Source organism: Gobius niger, assembly GCF_951799975.1.
Source record: "Gobius niger genome assembly, chromosome: 13".
Lineage (NCBI taxonomy): Eukaryota > Metazoa > Chordata > Actinopteri > Gobiiformes > Gobiidae > Gobius > Gobius niger.
This window is the reverse complement of record NC_136864.1, coordinates 28,396,670-28,415,413: the sequence shown is the minus strand read 5'-3', so window position 1 is coordinate 28,415,413 and position 18,744 is coordinate 28,396,670. Positions and strand designations below refer to the sequence as shown.

General features: G+C 40.5%; 2 protein-coding genes and 1 long non-coding RNA gene across 4 annotated transcripts in view; 2 read left to right on the top strand and 1 right to left on the bottom strand.

The window, feature by feature from the left end:
• LOC306973284 overlaps nt 1–18,744 on the bottom strand; it is a 547,876-nt gene that overhangs the window by 248,252 nt on the left and 280,880 nt on the right. The window lies entirely within an intron of this gene.
• On the top strand, nt 3,870–8,818 carry LOC306973199 (protein ABHD8-like). The gene is made up of 4 exons (XM_079570058.1): nt 3,870–4,680; nt 5,709–5,879; nt 6,954–7,170; nt 8,263–8,818. The coding sequence occupies exons 1-4, from the start codon at nt 3,902–3,904 to the stop codon at nt 8,461–8,463; spliced, it is 1,368 nt and encodes a 455-aa protein (XP_079426184.1). The 5' UTR covers nt 3,870–3,901; the 3' UTR covers nt 8,464–8,818.
• The window catches only part of LOC306973218 (lysine-specific demethylase 4A-like), a 36,133-nt gene continuing 30,737 nt past the window's right edge, over nt 13,349–18,744 (top strand). For both annotated transcript variants that reach the window (XM_079570088.1, XM_079570087.1), the window contains exons 1-3: nt 13,349–13,482; nt 16,632–16,772; nt 17,968–18,143. In XM_079570088.1, coding sequence (XP_079426214.1) covers nt 16,638–16,772; nt 17,968–18,143 — 311 coding nt within the window. In that variant the 5' untranslated portion in view covers nt 13,349–13,482; nt 16,632–16,637. The remainder of the gene's footprint in view (nt 13,483–16,631; nt 16,773–17,967; nt 18,144–18,744) is intronic.

The following is an 18,744-nucleotide window of genomic DNA, read 5'->3' as shown; positions in this document are numbered from 1 at the left end:
TTTGTTGCATTTTTGTCATTTTTTTTGTTGCTTTATTTTTAAACTAATTTTAATTGAATATTTTTTGCTTTTTCATCACTTTTTAGTCGTGTTTTTGTTGCTTGTTTATTGTGTTTTTGTTGCTCTTTTGTTGTATTCATTGCTAATTTGACGCTTTTTTCAAGAAGCTTTTAGATTTGGGTAATACCAAACTGAAGAAAAGGTTTAGGTGGGGGTTAAGAGGTTAAATTCATGGCCAAATGGACAAGTTGTGTCCCTTGTCCATGTGTGAGAAGCTCCACGAAACAGAAACACATGCTTTTCAGTCATGTGACTTTTGTTGTTATGGTGGCCATTTTGAATACCGAAGTATAATTTTGCAGTACTACAACATGTAACAATATCCCTACTCAGGATGAAAATGAAAGACAACTGATTGGTAGTGACATTTTTATTTGATTGTAAACACTGCTAGAAGATAAGAGTAAAAACACGGCCCAGAGAGTGCAAGTTTGTGTGAAGAAACCAGTGAGTTAGTGTTTAAGCTGCTCAAGATGCTAGCATGCTACCAGGTAGCATTTAGCTTCACCAGCTCAGCTCTGACCTCTCCAAGAGAAAGCTCTGAACCACACTCCGAACATCTAGCCTTATTGCAACATGTGTCAGAGGTCAGAGCGGTTACTGTAGTATTTCCTCAGTGTTCATAGATGTGAGCCACACATGTGTTTAGCATGTTGAAGCCATTGACGGTTGGTTGACAGTTGCTAAGTGTTAGCATGCTAACGTCTTGAGCAGCTTAAACACTGACTGACTTAGACTCTGTTGACATGACAAAGTGTAAAAATGACGTTGTAGCTCGACAGACAGAGCTGCTACATCATCTGTGCCACATTTGCTGGTTTCTTCTCATAAATGTGCGTCTCTGGGTTTGTGTTTTTAGTAGTACTTCTTGAGCAATGATTACAAGTACATAAAAATGCCACTGTCAATCATTTTCATTCCGATAGAGCTATTGTTACATGTTGTAGTACTGCATAATTCTACTTCGGTATTCAAAATGGCCGCTGGAACTATGCGTGATATAATTGGAAGCGCATGTATATAAGCTAAAGAAGCTACATAAATCTGACATTCCGTCAACTAGATTTACATGAAATTTTAATTAACATCTTAAACTCAGCCTGAAAGGAGCACATCTTCTCCAGTTTAGCTTTACCCAAATCTAAAGGCAACTGAAACCGACAAAAATGCAGCAAAACAGGCACAGAAAGTGACAAAAAGCAACTAAACGGACCACAACAATCAATCGCAAATAAAAACGACAAAAATGCAACAGAAAAAGCAACTAAATCGCAACAAAACAGAAAGCAAGAAAGCCTAAAAAAAAAACGATGTAAAAGTGATGAAAAAGCAACAAAGCAAACAATAAAAATGTGACAAAAAAGTCACATTTAATAAGACTGAACTGTGACGACAACACGGCAACAACGCAAGGAGAAATCTTCGATCTGTTTTGTAGCTTTCAAATGAAACCTCTCCAGTCAAGAGACTTTTTTTTAGATTTGGAGAAAGCCAAACTGGAGGTTGAGGTGGGGGTTAATTCTGACGGGCTTGCTTGTGTATGAAACGGCACACTCCGGCGCTTTTTTTTTTTTTTTTTACATCGAAACAATCCACACTGAAGCCTTTGTTGCTGTTCTCTGCCAAAACACCGAGGGCACACACGCACTCGCAGTTCTTACCGAATCCTCAACATCGCCGCTGTTTTGAGCCCCATTTTCGTCTGTTTATCCACGCAATGAAACTCCGACCTCTTCCCTGTTTTCCCGCAGCATAAACACAGCTTATTCATATCCCACCTTCACATATTGACTGGGTGACTAAGCAGCGCCTCTCTCTCAAAGTCATGCATTTGTTATGAGCAAAAACATCTGTGAAATATTCATCACCGTGTTTGCCCTTTACTACTAGTTCTCGCATACTTTACATATTTTTTTTAAAATCGATGTTCCGTCAAAATGATATGGAATTGTTTTTTCTGTGCATGATTCAGCTTCACTCCAGTCGACTTCTGCTGGCAAACAGTGAGGCTTTGGGTGCATATGAGAAAAGGAGGGCAGGATTGCTTTGACCTCTTAACCCCCACATGAACCGGCATTGGCACCACCCAAATCGAACACACACATGATTTTAGGCCACCTCTTTGTCATTCCAGCGTGTTTGGTCCATCGCTGCTGTTGGCTCTCTGCAGCGTCTGTCTGTCTGTCTGTTTCCTGGATACAGCAGCTTCCTCGCGATAATAATGGCAATGCTCATAACAAGGGGAGGGCAAGCAACAAAAAGACCCAAATGCAAAGCTACATTTCGATGGGGTTTTTGTAGCAGTAGAACACCCAATAGTTGTGTCAAAACATCTCCTTCCAAAACAAGCCCCAAATGGAACTAAAAGAATCACGAGCGCATCATTTTAAGTCTCTGTGCTGCTTTTGTTTTAGGTTTTGTCGTCAAAAATGTGTCTCTGTGGATCGCACGTCGCTAATATTGCGATAACGATACATGTTTAGCCTTAGTAGGTAACCTAGAAAGCCAAACCCTTCGTATATTCTCTCTCAGATGACTTGTTTTTGATATGGTGCGTGGTGCGCTCCACTGAACAGGGGGATGTTAGAGTGTTGCTAGGAAACTGCTCAGGCTGTTTTTTTTTTTTTTTTTCTAATGGCAACACGCCGAGAGCTGCTCGTCCTGCAGAGACCTGGCATTTCAGTCGCACGTACAGGAAAGAGAATATTAGATTTTAATTTGCCTCATGAAATTCTGATGTAATAACCTGCTGATAATGGTGTTGCTTCTGCAAAGTGGACTTTATCATTTCCAGTGCAAAATCAACAGAATTACTGTAAAAGAAAGAGAGAAGCCCCCCTGCATGATTTGATACCACTTTTCAAACCACTTGATTCAAGTTTTATTGTATGAAAGTTTGAGGTTTGTGGAGGTGGAATTCTGTACACAGTATGAATACTTTGCTAGTGGATTTACTTAATAGGCCCAAGCGCCATCTGGGCCGGCGAAGGAGCTCTTAGAACGACCACAAACATACACTCACACACTCCTTGTACATATATATAGGAAAAATGAACATTGCACTGCAAAAAGTAATTAAATAGATTAGTATGAACAGCTCAATTTGAGCATAATAATCCAAATGTTTGTTGTTTTGACTAGTTCAGATGTTGTTGGACAAATGCCCTAGATTATTTCACTTGTTCTGAGATGTTTCAATTACATGTCGTCCTTATTTCAGGTCATTTTCTTTGCCAATGGGGTAAGAAAATTGGTCTTATCTCATTGGCAATTTTACTTTCATGTTTCAAGCGAGATTTACCTCAGAACTGGTCGGAAATGTCCTCAAACAAGCAAAGTAAACTTGGTCCAATCAGGAAAAGTGTCTAAATGAGTGAAAAACACTCAAAACAAGATACATTTCCTCAATTCAAGTCATTTAAGCAAATGCTTGATATTTACTTTTTGCAGTGTGTAATTGTACAAAGCCCAAAAACGTCTATGTGCGACTGAGAGTCCAGGGTCACTGACAAAGTCGTCTTGGTTGATTGAGTTGAGGACATTTCACTTGTATCTTCTTAAGCTTCTTCTCACTCTTGTACAGTCAGGAGGTGGGAAATCAGAATGTCAACTAAATCAACCCACTCTACTTGACAATATTTGAAAACCTCTACCATGATGAATCATTCCTGGATGGCTCCGAGCCAGCAGAAATATCATAAATACCAGCGTTGTTTTTGGTACTGGAAGTGAGAAAGGTCACATTCACATTCTGAACTCAGCCGCATCCGTTATTATTAAATGCAAGAAAACACATTGATAGTTCCTAACTGTGTCGTCTTGTCTCTGGCAGGTGCGCAGCATGTTGACAACCATCACCGAGTCCATCCTCTGCTGCCTGGCGGGTAAAGCCGACAGCCTGGTCCTGCCTCTGGAGTCCTCCCAGCCCTCAAACGGCTATGAGTTCGTGGAGGTGAAACCAGGCCGGGTCCTACGGGTCCGCCACATTGTCCCAGAGCGCTCTCCAGCAGTGACCAACAGCGACAAAATAGACTCTAGACCCAACGGCGAAGACCCCAGCGAAGAATCCACCGTCCACTGCAAGCGGAAAATCACCGTCTACCGCGACGGCCAGCTGGTCATCGAGAACCTCGGCGACGTCTTGCACTCGGAGATCCTGCAATGCCAAGACGGAGATTTAGAGCCGTGCAGCACCGTGGAGGTAGAACTGGCCGACTACAAGGAAATGCCTTCGTCTCCGGACCCTCACCCCACCCCGCTGCCGCAGCTGCCCGGCGAGCACAAGCCGGCGCCCCCTCCGCGGAGACGACGGCGCAAACCCAAGCGCACCGTGCTGATCGACTCAAAGAGGACCATTTCCAGCTGTAAAGGCACGCACTCGGACGTGGCGCTGTTTTTCGTGCACGGGGTCGGGGGGTCGTCGGATATTTGGAAGAGCCAGGTGGACTTCTTCTCGAAGCTGGGTTACGAGGTGATCGCTCCGGACTTGGCGGGGCACGGGGCCAGCACGGCTCCGCAGATCGCAGCTGCCTATACCTTCTATGCCCTGGCGGAGGACCTCAGAGCGATCTTCAAGAGATACGCGCGCAAGAGGAACATCCTCATCGGGCACTCCTATGGGTAAGGGCTGATGGGTTTCTAAAAAGGGGTGTGCTCAATATATTGTATGGGAAATATATTGTATGTATCGTATAAAGCAGGGGTCGCCAAGTTTGCTCAGTGGAGGGCCAGGATTATTCATCGTCAAAAGACCAAGGGCCGGACCCCCCAATTGAAGCAATTGAAGTAAAGCATCACTTCCTGCATATGCCAGTGTTGTACATCATATACACTGGAAAAATGTCCGTCGTAAATTAGATAAATCACTTAAAATCGCTTGAATAAAGGTTTTTTATGCTAGATTTGAGTCGGTTGAGCTAATCTAAGATCAGATAAAAACACCAATGCCATTTGAGCAAAGAGAAATCCCACTGGAAATCAAACAAATTAACTTTTACTGTAAAAGTTCCATTGGCAAGAATAGGTTTTATCTGCTTTAAGGCCAGACCAAATCCACTCAGTCTTTAGATTTGATCTCTTAATTCAAGTAGATTTAAGTCATTTCTTGGTATTCTTAGAGTAGTCTTTTAGGATTATAGCCTAAAAGGGTGCTCTGCTAAGACATTTTAAGGAATTGACAGTATTTTTCACATTTCAAGAGTACTTTAACAGGCATTTGAGCTCTGATTTGGATCGTAATATTTCTCAAAATTATCTCGAGGGCCAGAGTTGGATGATGGAGGGCCAGTTTTGGCCCCCGGGCCTGACGTTGCCTACCCCTGGTATAGAGACACCTGTATCGCGATACGCACATGTGTTTGTCTAACCATAGTCTTTATTCAGAACGTATCACAACATGCTGATCCAACATCATGACATATTAAGATAAGATAAGATAAGATAAGATAAGATAAGATAAGATAAGATAAGATAAACCTTTATTGATCTCACAAAGGAGAAATTCACTTGTTACAGTCGGCGTTTTAAGACCCTTAAATTGTAATATAGCTTGTTTTGAGTAACTTCCCACTTTCCTTTGAGTCAGGATACATAATAAACTTGGTGTCTTTAATTTCTCCTGACCATGCTTGTGCCTGTGTCTCCAACAGGGTGTCGTTCTGCACGTTCCTGGCCCACGAATATCCCGAGCTGGTGCATAAGGTGGTGATGATAAACGGAGGAGGCCCCACCGCTCTGGAGCCCAGCCTGTGCTCCATCTTTCAGCTGCCCTCCTGCGTGCTGCACTGCCTGTCCCCCTGCCTGGCCTGGAGCTTCCTCAAGTAAGTCCCATACGCAATTACGAGTCAATTACCCTTTTGTAGACCTGCACGGTCAGCTGAAGATGCTTTCTTTATCTGTGACAATAGTGCATTTAGCTTATGTTAGCTTTTGTGCAGAGAGAACCACGTACGAGAGAAACAGTGGCAATATCAGATTTTTTTTAGACAAACAATATATATTTATGTACATGAGGTAAATACAAGAGTATTGCTGAGCTCTGCACAGTTTAGCCACATGAAGATGCCAACTTTCTAGGGTAACTTTCTACTGTTTCCTGTCTGTGTTTTATTCCTACTCAGAGTTGGCCGTTTCTTGCTGAAATAATGAAATATATTAACAATACATGGCAAAATACTTACAACATGTTAAAAATGTTACTCAGGTGGCAACGTCTGTGTTTATAACTGTAAGTATAGCCATTGGACCATTTGAACTATTTGTTTTAACACACAGGCTTGATGTTAATTTAAGTTTGTTCATGTTTTAGAAATCTTTTATTGTTTTAATAAACTATACTTTAAAATGTGGACAGGGAGTAGTCTTTACTCTACACTGGCCAAAAACACTGTGCACAGGCCTATTGACTAAAATCAGTGGTATTGTATAGATACCAGGGAGTTAATAATGATCTGCTATTGTGTTTTGTGTTAAATTTACAATCGTTTTTTGGTTATTATTGGTTAGTTATTGGCTAAGAGCCATTTACCGGCAATTTAAATTAATCTGAACACGTGGGGCTCTTCTCTTATCTGATCAGATTTCTCACAATCCTCTTAAATAATTGTTGTGAATAAGGATAACTTTGTGGTTTCACAAAGATGAAGGCTGTGCCCGAATTTCCCACCACACGGACAACTATTCTTCCTTTTCACACATATCGTAACGCTTTTACAAGGGACAAAAGAGATAGCTCATACTTCTCTTTAATATTTTTTATATAATATACAGTATATAGAAAAAAGAAGCTATAGTTCCTTACAGTACTTGGGTAAACTTGCTTTACTGATCATCACTGAGAAGGGCTTCTACCATATGCATTGATGCCGTCACTAACATCTGTCCATCTCCTCCAGGGCTGGGTTTGCTCGACAAGGCGCCAAAGAGAAGCAGTTGCTGAAGCAGGGGAATGCCTTCAACGTGTCCCCGTTCGTGCTGAGGGCCATGATGAGCGGGCAGTACTGGCCAGAGGGAGACGAGGTGTACCACGCCGAGCTAACCGCACCCATCCTGCTGGTCCACGGCATGTGTGACAAGTTTGTGCCCATGGACGAGGACCAGCGCATGGCAGAGGTATGGACATCCCTACACACTGGCTGGATTGATGAGCAGCATGTAGTGTTTGATATTATAGAATCTTGGTCCTTGGTGGTGTATGAGTTCTAGATTTGAATACAGTTTTTGACATTTTGAGTAAATAATGGGCGATGGAAAGACCACATTTCGCATTTAGCACCCTTAATTCACATAAAACTTTTGTCTGCTTGATGTTTGTCGATGCAGTAAAGGAGTGAATCTATTGGCACATTATTGCTGTGTATAAGCCTACCCAATGGAGGCATGTAAAGATTGAATAAGATGGGTCTCAGGATCGACCCTTGGGGAACCCCATGACAATTTTGTCTTAGACACAGTTTCAACAATTTCAACAAAGTATGTCCTGTCCTCGAGATAAAGTGTTTCTGAACAGAGGAAACGAGAAGAAACGAGAGGGAAGAGAATGTCACCTTGCCCTCCAGACAGCGACAGGGCGTTTGTTTAGTGTTAATCCAACCACCTTTATAGACATAAGGCATCACTGTTTACAGTCTCTGGGAAAGTGCCGCAGTCCTGCCATCGATGAGCAGTTATGGTCCATTTATACTTTCTGGTAAATATGGATGTTGTGGCTATCTTTGGTGATGTAAAAGGGAGCTATTCTAAATTGTTTCTAGATAGATATTTGACCACATTGATCACAGATAAGCGCTTTGGGTGGCTTGTATCATGTGAAAAGCGTGATACAATTATGCATCCATTCCACATTTAAATGTACGAAGCCTGAAAACGTGCTACCCCGGTGTATGTTTGCCAATTTATCGACATGAGGCAGAGTCGCTAAAAACGGCCTCACACTGAGACTTGAAACTACCTCCTCTAGAGTTTTCAGTGGAGTGCTGTGTCATTGGACTTGGTGTTCGCTGTTGTTGTAAAAGTAGGTGTGTCTGATACCTACGTGCTGCTTCGTAGTGGCATAGACAGCCCCTCTCCGCTCTAGTAGAAGAAAATTGTTAACTGGTGCGCACCACTGCGATCCTTTCAGATACTTTTACTGATGCTGAGACACATCTATGGCTCGGTTGTCTTTTTCGCCCGACTGACCGTCTCTCCTCCTCTTCTCTGCAGATCCTGCTCTTTGCCTTCCTCAAAGTGATCGAAGAGGGCAGTCACATGGTCATGATGGAGTGCCCCGACACGGTCAACACACTGCTGCACGAGTACTTTCTGTGGGAGCCGGACATGTCAAGCAAAAAAAACACCGAAAAATCCCTTCCCCTTAGTGACACTTTCCAGACTCTCAGAATCTCTAAGGGCAAGGACAAATAACCAAATTGACAACAGATGGTTTTCTCCTTTTGATCCGTGTTGGCATTTTTGTCCGTGGCCTCCTGCTGGCTGTTTGCAGTGGCAAGTGCAGTCCTGTCTTTCGGAAGAGGAAGAGCTATTGGATGCAATGAAAGGATGCGGAACTTTACACAGGCGGCAGTGTTGCGGGACGGCCTGCTGTCTGAATAATGGACACAACTGCAAAAAATACATAGTCAGTTTCGGCTTCGCTTTTGTGCTTTGTAAAAACATTCACAAAAACACCTGGAGTTTGAAAGAACTATGTTTATTTGTTCTTTGTGGAGGCGTGAAAAAACGTGTGAAAAGTTTAAATATGTCTGGTTTGCCATCTTATATATATGTATATATATTATATATACATATATATATTCTGTAAAGAGCTGTTGACTTGGCCCAATTCACATGTCGGTGTTGTGGGAGAAAAAAAGTCTATAGCTTTCACAGGTCAGTGGATTTAATTATACATGGCAGATTTTCTTTATTTTCATAAATTATGCTCCCAATATCCCAACTTAAATGTGTGTCGGTGTTAAGCACAGTGCAACTCCATTTGTGCATGAAAATATAATTATGCTCAATAGCTGATGTGGGTTGCAAAAAATCTATATTTAAAATTCGTAACTGCTATTTCATAAATAGTACTACTCACAGTATCCAAAGGTCCTGCATGAGTATAAATGCAACGCCGAGAGAGACTCAAAGGAAGTAACATCAATGTGTACTTAATGTTTCCCTTATTTGAAGCCAACCATGAACTGTAGACATGAATGGACTACGCAAAAACAATCCAAAAGTGCAACATAAAAAAATTAAGTCTATAACGAATCTATTCATAACTAATATTAGCAAAACAAAACTATTATGCTAAGTATGGCTAAAAAAAATCGCTATCAAGCTATATTACGTGGCTAGTGTATTAAACAAAAACAAAAAAGGTTTCTTTAAAAAGTGAAATAGCTTGCAGTACGAGATATACCAAACCAGATTCTTCCAACTGTATTTGACTAACACAATTTATAAATAATGGCTGACAGCAAACAGTTTTCTGACCAGTGTGGGTGACCTCTTAACGTCGACGGTTAGCTTGCACAACTGCTTCCAAATGTAGCCTCAATACTGCAGATGTTGACAAGAAAACGCTGCTAAATCATGTTGAAGGGTGGAGAGGTGCCTTAACAACCTGCTTTGGATTTGGAAGCCTAGCTATAGCATTTATATCAATAGTAACAAGTGACTAGTGTGACATCTTGTGACTAGCTTTAGAACTGACACTGAAATCGAACACAATACAAGTATTTACTAATCCGATTCTTGTAAGTATGTGAAATACTAATATGTTTATACAGGATACTTAATCCTGAAATTACTAACTCTCTATAGAGTTTGGGATTGAATGAAGAGAAACTAAACAAATGGGGTACTAGAAAACATTGTTATAGACTAGCATTAGCTAAAAATAATATAATAAGTAGAGAAAGGGGATGTGGAACAATTGTTAGCTGCTACATCTAGTACGCTGTAGTGTCCAAATGCTTTTGTGTGAACAATAACGCCAGTATTTTACATTTGGTGGAATTATTATAGTGGAATGTGCCTGGAATCCCAGAAATCTTTGTGGTTTTGACGACACAATCGCAAACTCTATCCTAAACAACTGACCAACTGTTCCAATGTGACTGCTTGCTACGTGGCTAATAGCTTTAAGGCTAACACTGATAATATGCAGGGTGTTTGCCTTATTTGATTCAGTCAAGATCGAATTTAATGAAGCAAGCGTAATAGGCAAAATCTGCCATGTTTGTTGACCGGAGCCAGCAACATTAATAGATTTACATCGGCTTAAACATTCAAAACGTTATTAAAACTCACCTTTATATGGCTGCAACAAATGATCAATTCATTGTGACTAAGAGAAATAATGCACTCATTTAGTCATTTTTAATCAACACCGAAACAACCCAGAACAGATGAGAACTTGAGAGATTTTGTTAATGAAAATCTTTATGAATATCAGTATTATATTACAATATTTATATGTTCATCAGGTTAAAATTGATAAAAATCGCTGGCTAGATGATGACTAAGATATAGGTTTGTTGAAGTCCTACCTGTGGGGCAACATCTCTATTTAGCATTTTAAAATCTTTCTTGGTTTATCATCTAGAATGTGCAACAAAACCAAACTTCTCAAGCTGGTTTGAGCTCTATAAGCGGCAAAATCGCTGTACAAACATTCAGCGTAAATAACTTATTGTCATCACAGCCCAAATTACTGTCCATTCATTTCTACTGTCTCTGCCATAGGGGTCAACTGCAAATGTGTTTTTCAGACACAAAACGCAAAGCTCAAAGTATACGCTCTTATTTTCTCTTTATATATCTCTCAACATAAGTCTAAACCAATAAGCTCACTCAAATACATTCATTTATTGGGTGTTACTTTGTCTCATAATGGGACAGTATGGTGCAAATGCAAGCACAGTGAATAAGCTCCCGGACAGTGCTTTTAGCGTGTTGTTCAAACTGTTTTTTTGAAATGATTTGAACTCCGGTGTCCAGCGTGGAATATCAAGTTTGAGTTTAACCAAAGGTAGAGACGTCCCTCGTGAGAAGAGCGGACCCCCCACGTCGCTGGTCTGTTATTGAATGCGGATGCAACATGACTGGTTTTATGCAACTTACATGACGGAGAAAAGGAGCGGATAATAAGTGACACCTTTGTTTTGTTACGCGCTGTGTATGGACATCTCCACACAAGTGCTGCTGCTGGCGTGTCGTTTGTCTATTTGGTGTACATGGTCTGTGAAAGGTGCACATGTGAATTTCCTCTCCTTTCTGAAAATGTGCATACACAAAATGTCAGTGTTCCGATGTGCTTTCTCCTTTTGTGGTTAATCAACTGTATTAAAGTTATAATTGCATTTATTCATAAAAGTCAGATTATATGCACTGCCTGAATGTAGATGCATATAACATTCTATATCTATATATATCGAAAACAGTTGGATTTATTGTCTGGATGTGCCTTTCCTGGCATGAAATAAAATCTTCACACAGTACTTTCGTGCCCTCGTTGATTGTTTCATAGGTGAACCTTTGCATTTTGAAAGTCAAATGTTATCTTGAGATTTAAATGTGATGATGCGTTTATTGAATGGGAAACATTGATTTTCGGTTGCTACACTTCAGTACCGTCGTCAAACTTTGCACACGTACCACCTACGATAAGAAAACTAGTCTCTCTTGAGGACCACAGATCTACCCATGTCTATTACAGTATTATACTGGTGTAAGGTGTAACTCAAAAGACGACAAAACATTGATACAATTGTTTCCAAATTTACCATATACTCGGGTTTCTGCTGAGAAGCCTCAGTACCACCATCCAGTGGCAGGCCTACACACTACCACAATTAGAGAAACACTATAACTAAAAAACAACAACAAATAAGTGTAATAAACTCGATCACTTACATGTATTTTGGACAAATTTAGACAAAATCTCTCAAAACCACTGTATCATAAATCTACAGTCTTTACATAGAATATGGAAGATTAAGAGTAACTTTATTGTCGCTCAAGGGAAAATTTGTCTGAGTGATCACAGCTGCTTGAGACACAAGAGACATACAATATGAAATCTGTATTAAAGAATACTGTTCTGAGGCCTCAGGGACTTTGACCAAGAGCTATTACTGATTATTCATTCATATTTGTATCTTTCCGGTTTTCTTCCCATGAATGTCACGTGAATGTACGATTGTCTGAGTACCAGTGCCGTGTCTAGGGGGTGGCCATCTGATCTGCCACCCCACTCAGGGGGGCTGAGGAAGCATGAGGAAGAATATTTGTGGCAGTGTTTCCTCATTAGCACACCCCTCCCCCACCTGCAAAATCATCAGAAGAAGCCTTTTGTTATGCAGCACTAGTCACTGATTGTTAAGACTACAGCTCAGGGGTCTCCAAATAATTTGATTCGGGCCCTGACTCAAACTCCTGAGTATGTAAAAAAAAAAAACAGAGAGCACTGACATAGTGAGAGACCAGGATATAAACAACACATTATAGCCATGTGGTAAATGGACAGTCTGCTCCAGGGCAGTTATGGCTACAATAGCAGTTTACCACCCCCAAGTGTGACCAGGCTACTACAGTCCTGTCAGGCACATGATTATTTACGGGAAAAAAGTCAATAGTATTTTCCCAATCAAAACATATTTTACTGGAGCTTTGGTTTATGGACCCCGGCAGTACACTCCCGATATATTTTGGCCCCCAGGGGAATTTACTTGAAGACCCCGATAGCTTCTTTATAGAGTAGAATACAAAATAAAATGAATAGTAGTGCTATAGTGCAAGTTGGCACAATGAACATTACTTTTTTTTGTTTTTTACAATGAACAATACTATTACCAAGCATTACTATTACTTTTGACACATAGCATAAAATTAATTAAATCAGAACTAAAGCTGAAATTTTAGTTTGGTATTCCTCACTTTTAGGTTGTGCCGCTTCAAAACCTCAAAACCAAACCACACCCCTCTCCTGGTCCTGCTGCCACCCCAGAAAAACCAAGTGCCACCCCAAGTCTGGATCTGCCACTGAGTACTTAGATAAAAGACTTGGATATTAGACTACACTACTGATCCTTATGACCTTTTAGAGTAGATATGGGCACACCACATGCACAGGGTATCATTTTTTTAATATGTCGTGTTATGGTGACAGTATTTAGCAAAAAAAAAAAAGAGTCAAATCCTCATTACAGTGCATCCAGAACTGCTTTCATCAGGCTGTGTGACGTAGGCCCATGCGTCTGTGGTAAACAAAACCAGCCGTACGTGCGCATGCGCAGCGGCGGTAATGGCAGATACCCTTCTGACGCTGCGCTTACGGACCAAACTGCTCCCTTTACCGCAGATTTACGACCGATGACTCCCTTAACTTAGACCCTTTACACCGCAGAGCGCACGTCCAGATTTAGCCAGCTGACGGCGGTGAGTATGTATGCGTTTAAACCGAGCGGGGCCATCGTTTATTTCTGCAAAACGTGATCAGGACGGTGTTAGCACGAGTGTTAGCCGTTGATGCTAACGCGATGCGGGTGCGTCGGTTTCACGGGGACTGCGTTCAATTTACAGTAACCGCGAATAAGTCCTCGCTTTAAATGTGCACGCTCACTATTGGTGTCTGTCTAATTTTCATTTTACTCGTCGATAATGCTGGTTTCCTACTGCGATTGTGCGCTCCTGTAAAGAAGAGTGCGGAGCTAACGTGCTAATAACTGTATAATGTACAGTAACGTTACACGCTACACGGAAGCCGAACTGTTATTTATCTTCACTGTAAAAATGTTGCAGTGTGATTCATCTGCGTGATTCTCAAATTGCCGGAAATGGCGCCCGAACCACAAACTTTTAATACTTGCGGTGTGCAGCTTTCTCTCAAGTTAGTTTTCTAACGTTACCATGTTACAAAATGGTGGTGTGTCTATCGAGCCGGTGCCTGTCAACATCACACTGCACGAATGCGTAAGGCCGGCATTCATGTAGCTTCGATATCAATCCCCGTGGGGTTCTGACAGTGAATCTCACGTTGTTACAGCTGGACTAATGTTAGCGGTGGCTAATTAAAGAGACGCGGCTCCGACCAATCACAGGCGCTCATTCTGCCTCGCGCCTCGCACATTACGATACGTTACGACGGCGTTGTTACTTATTTGTTGCCTTTTTGCCTTGTTTTTGTTGCGTTTTCTGACATTGTTCTATTGTGTTTTTGTTGCGTTTTTATCCTCGTTTACGTCTCGTAGCTACTTTGACTTTTTTTTTTCAAGAAGCTTTTAGATTTGGGTAAAGCCAAACTGGAATGGTTAGTGCTAGATCGTATGCTCCGGAGGGACGGTCTGCTGTGATTTTGTATAGATCTATTATATGAGTTGGTTTGTCTAAAAATATAAATAATCCTAATCCTAATCCTTAAGGTTAACCCCTTAACTCCCACCTGAACCGAGCACAGTTTCTCCAGTTTGGCTTTACCCCAATCCAAAAGCTTCTGGAAAAAAGCTGTGAAAATAGCAACAAAACTGAGACGAAAACAATGATGGAAATGTGACAAAAAAGTGACGAAAAATTGATGAAAAAGTGGCAAAAATGTCACAAAAAATTGATAAATAAATGACAAAAAAATGACAAAAAAATTGATGAAAAAATTTCAAAAATGTGACAAAAAAAGGACAAAAATTGATTTAAAAAAATGACAAAAATGTGACAAAAAATGGATTCAAAATTGACGAAAAAAATGACAAAAAAATGACAAAAATGTGACAAAAAAATTACAAAAATGAGTTGAACACTCAACAAAAAATGTTGGGGAAAAAATCTGATGACTTGAGGAAAAAGATCCTCTCGGTTCAGGCGGGAGTTAAGAGGTTAAGCATTTCCCTGGCCCTAACCTTAATTTGTGTCATGATATCTCACGTTTTCACAGCAGACTGTCCCTCCGGAGCAGACGATCTAGCACTAACCAACTGGAATGTGCTTGGTTAAGGCGGAAGTTGAGAGGTTAAACATAGGGTAGCACGATATGAGGAAAATCGCGATATTTCGTAACTGTTTTAACATCGCATTCGATTTTAGATTTGTTTTAGGCTGTGTTAGCATAGAAATGATCTCAGAGGGAAGATTTGACTTATTTTGCTGAATATTGTACCTTTGTGCAATATGGATATAGAGTTCGGGAATGTGACGTCATATCGCTAAGCATTATGGGATTAGCAGCAATTGTAAACTAATGGAGATTTTAAAAGTTAAAATACTGGAGTTATTGTTCACATTAAAACACTTGGACACCACAGTGAGTTAGATCTATTTACCAGCAGTAACTCAGCAACTAATGGAGTTGTTCCACAGCTATTTTCTCCACTTTATAAACTGTTTTTAGCTAATGTTAGTCAATGGAAATGTATGCTAACAGCTGCAAAGATGGCCGATCTCCATGGTAACTGTAGACTATCCAGAACTCTATAGTCGTGTCAACCTAATATTACGATAACAATAACAATACATTTTGCAGCCTGATGTTACATAATTTACTCAATCACTTCATGTTCGGTGGTAATAGCGTTCTATATATTTTTTAATCTCTTACGCACAATGGAGAACAATGGCCCTGGTCTTGTTAATAAAGTCAACCTTTATTATTAGGCTTTACGTATTTAATTACGCTTTAGTCATATTAAATATAATTCAAAATAGTCCACATGGCCATTTACATATTTTTTCTTTTTGTGAATTATCTAAATAATTTCTTGCTATTTGCTCTTGTGTATTAGTCAGTGGTTGTGAGATAAGTTCTTATCTTTATCCCAAACTTTCCCAAACACAAGCCTCCTAAACTGAGCCACAAACAACTCTTTACAAGCAGCACTGCGTTTCTGTGATCATTGCATCAGAGCGTGTAGCCGTGCGGCCCAGGACTGTGAATGGAGCGATTAGCGCTGCGGCTAACGCAATGCTAACGGAGAAAAAAGCAACAGTCCTTCGCTGTGGCTGCATATCTCGCCGCTCCATTCACTTCTATGGGCCGCGGCCATGAGCTGCATGGGTCAAAATCACGTGCCTCTGTGATTTTGAAATCGCGATGTGTGATATCACGATAAAATTGCAGATGGGATTAATCGTTCAGCCCTACTATAAACCCAAAAGGCAACATCATAACACAGACATCTCATAATCTAAAGATACTTGACTTTTTAAAAAATATTATTCTTACAGTGTTCATGGTTGTGTTGAAGCATTTAAAAGTGACTTTGCTCGGACTACTTAATTCCATTATCAATAGACCATAATGGGCAAATCAAAATATTCTGTCAAGGATTACCTGCGCCGTCATTGTCTATGTAGAAATTTGTGCTTAACACTATTCATATTCCATAAAAATCAACATTAACTTCTATTCTTTAATGGAAGTTCTCCAAATATTACAAACCGGGGCTGCATATTGATCACAGAATGGTGGTCATTAGATGCATTTAGGTTGATTGTGCCACTGCGCCTCTTGCCAGCTTATAGTGCTAGTTATTGAGGTTTTTATCGTTTCAATTACTTTTACTCACTGTATCTAACATACTGTGTTTTTTCTTTTTAAGGTAGCGATGGAGGCCCCATCGCAAAACCACAGTACGAAGGGGATTATGACCTTTCACCCCACTGTGGAGGAGTTTAAGAACTTCACTCGGTACATAGCCTACATGGAGTCACAGGGCGCGCACAAGGCGGGACTGGCCAAGGTAAGTGCATACAGCTGGTTCAAAAGGTTTTCTGACCTTTACATCTATTTTTCATGAAGCAATCGTTAAATTCCTGCTGCTAAAAATTCAATTCAAATGAAACAACATCATTTCAAAGCTAAACTGCATAACATTTCACCCAATAAATGCTCTATTATGATGGCATTTATTTTATTTTTTATTTCTTTTGGACAAAGTCATTGAGAATGGGACCACCTCTCACATAATAAACTGGGTAACACTTTAGATTTCAGCCCCCAAAGTGTAGGTACATGTAACAAAGTATTTGCACATGTAAGTACAGATAATTACACATTAAAGTTCAAGGTTCCATGATGGTGTCTAAAGAGTAATAAAGTTGTACAACATGTAGTGTATCCAAGGGGTTAAGCTGTAATGACATAGCGTCTCACTTTAGATTGCAGCCCTCATGTGTTTCTGTTTTCTAAAGCATTAAATTGTGCCAAAATCAAGGCCTTAAATGTCATTATGCATTAAATTGGATTCAAACTGGCATTAAATCTAAATTTCTATGAAAATTATGACGTAACTCAACAATGTTCACCGTATAAGTTCATCTAAAATCCAAACTATGGGCTATAATATACTGCTATAGTTTTTTGCTGAAATAAAAAAAAAATGTTTCACTCAAATTTTTTCCAATTCTCTTTCCTCTGATGAAATGTTTTTCAAATTTTAAGAAATGCTTTATGTGCCGTTTTTTCTTCTCTATTTGTGGCTTTAAAAGGCAGTATTTGGGCATTGAAAATGGCAGTCAAAAGCCTGTATAAACCGTGCTTTGGGTATTGTGTATATTCGCATTATGTCGTCATTTCCCCAATTTCTGAAACTATTTGATGGCCCAAACACCTGCAACAGCGCGTACATCTTTGTTACACTTTGTACACCTTGTAGGCTGTTGTTACACCTTGTACTTTCATGTGCTAACATTTGTAATAACTTTTGTGTTCCCTGTGCTTACACAAGAAACTTTGCTGTCATCTAAAGTGTTTGCATAAACTCTTGTACTACATTCAGTTTGTTGGGTGAAATCTTCCACAGAATGGATCTGCACTTTTTTTTTTCCAATGTGGTTTTTCAAACTGCAAATGGCCAATAAGATGAATCTGAATCATTCTGAAGTCAGTAATGAAGTGAAATACGTTTCAAACCTCTCTTTAAAATTGGTCCTCAGATTGTCCCGCCGAAAGAGTGGAAGCCACGCATGTCCTACGACAACATCGATGACCTGGTGATCCCTGCGCCCATCCAGCAGGTGGTGACCGGCCAGTCAGGGCTCTTCACGCAGTACAACATCCAGAAGAAGGCCATGTCACTGCGGGAGTTTCGCAAGATCGCCAGCAGTGACAAGTAAGCGCCAGAAAATGATCTACATTGTTGCTAAAGTTGAGTCAAAATTGTGTACTTACAATAAGAATATTTGGCATATGGTCCAGTAGAAGTGAGAACCGGTACATGAAGCTAGCCATTAGCCACAAGTAGGGCTGGGTTTAAAGGAATAGGCCACCGTTTTTACATACTGAGATATGCTCTTACCTCACTTTAGTCGAGTTAATATATCCCCGTCTGGTCTTTGTCCGTGCGCTCTGCCACGTAAACGGAGCACATACGCAGCCTCTCCCACATGTCACATAGCTCCAAAAAAGCTCACGATAGAAGCTACCAAGCTCTTCCACGTGTTCCCTGTTTAAATAAAGTTACGTGAAGTGTTTTCATGCGAAGTATATTTACACAGAAATGTAACATGTCGATTTTATAAGCAAATAAAAAGGGGGACTATATTGTGAGGCGTAATGATACGAGGAGCAAAACGTCCGCGCAGTAACTCCTAAAGGTTATTGACGGAAGTGAGCGGGGGAAGTCTTTAGGAGTTACTGCGCGGACGTTTTGCTCCTCGTATCATTACGATTAATCAAAATCTAATCGATTTTCCTTTGAACCGGCCGATATC

Excerpts from the sequence above, each read along its gene's own strand:
- LOC306973199 (XM_079570058.1), top strand. The coding sequence starts at position 3,902 with ATGTTGACAACCATCACCGAGTCCATCCTCTGCTGCCTGGCGGGTAAA. Across the intron at positions 5,880-6,953 it reads CTGGCCTGGAGCTTCCTCAA|GGCTGGGTTTGCTCGACAAG; the intron begins GTAAGTCCCATA and ends CATCTCCTCCAG. Across the intron at positions 7,171-8,262 it reads AGGACCAGCGCATGGCAGAG|ATCCTGCTCTTTGCCTTCCT; the intron begins GTATGGACATCC and ends TCTTCTCTGCAG.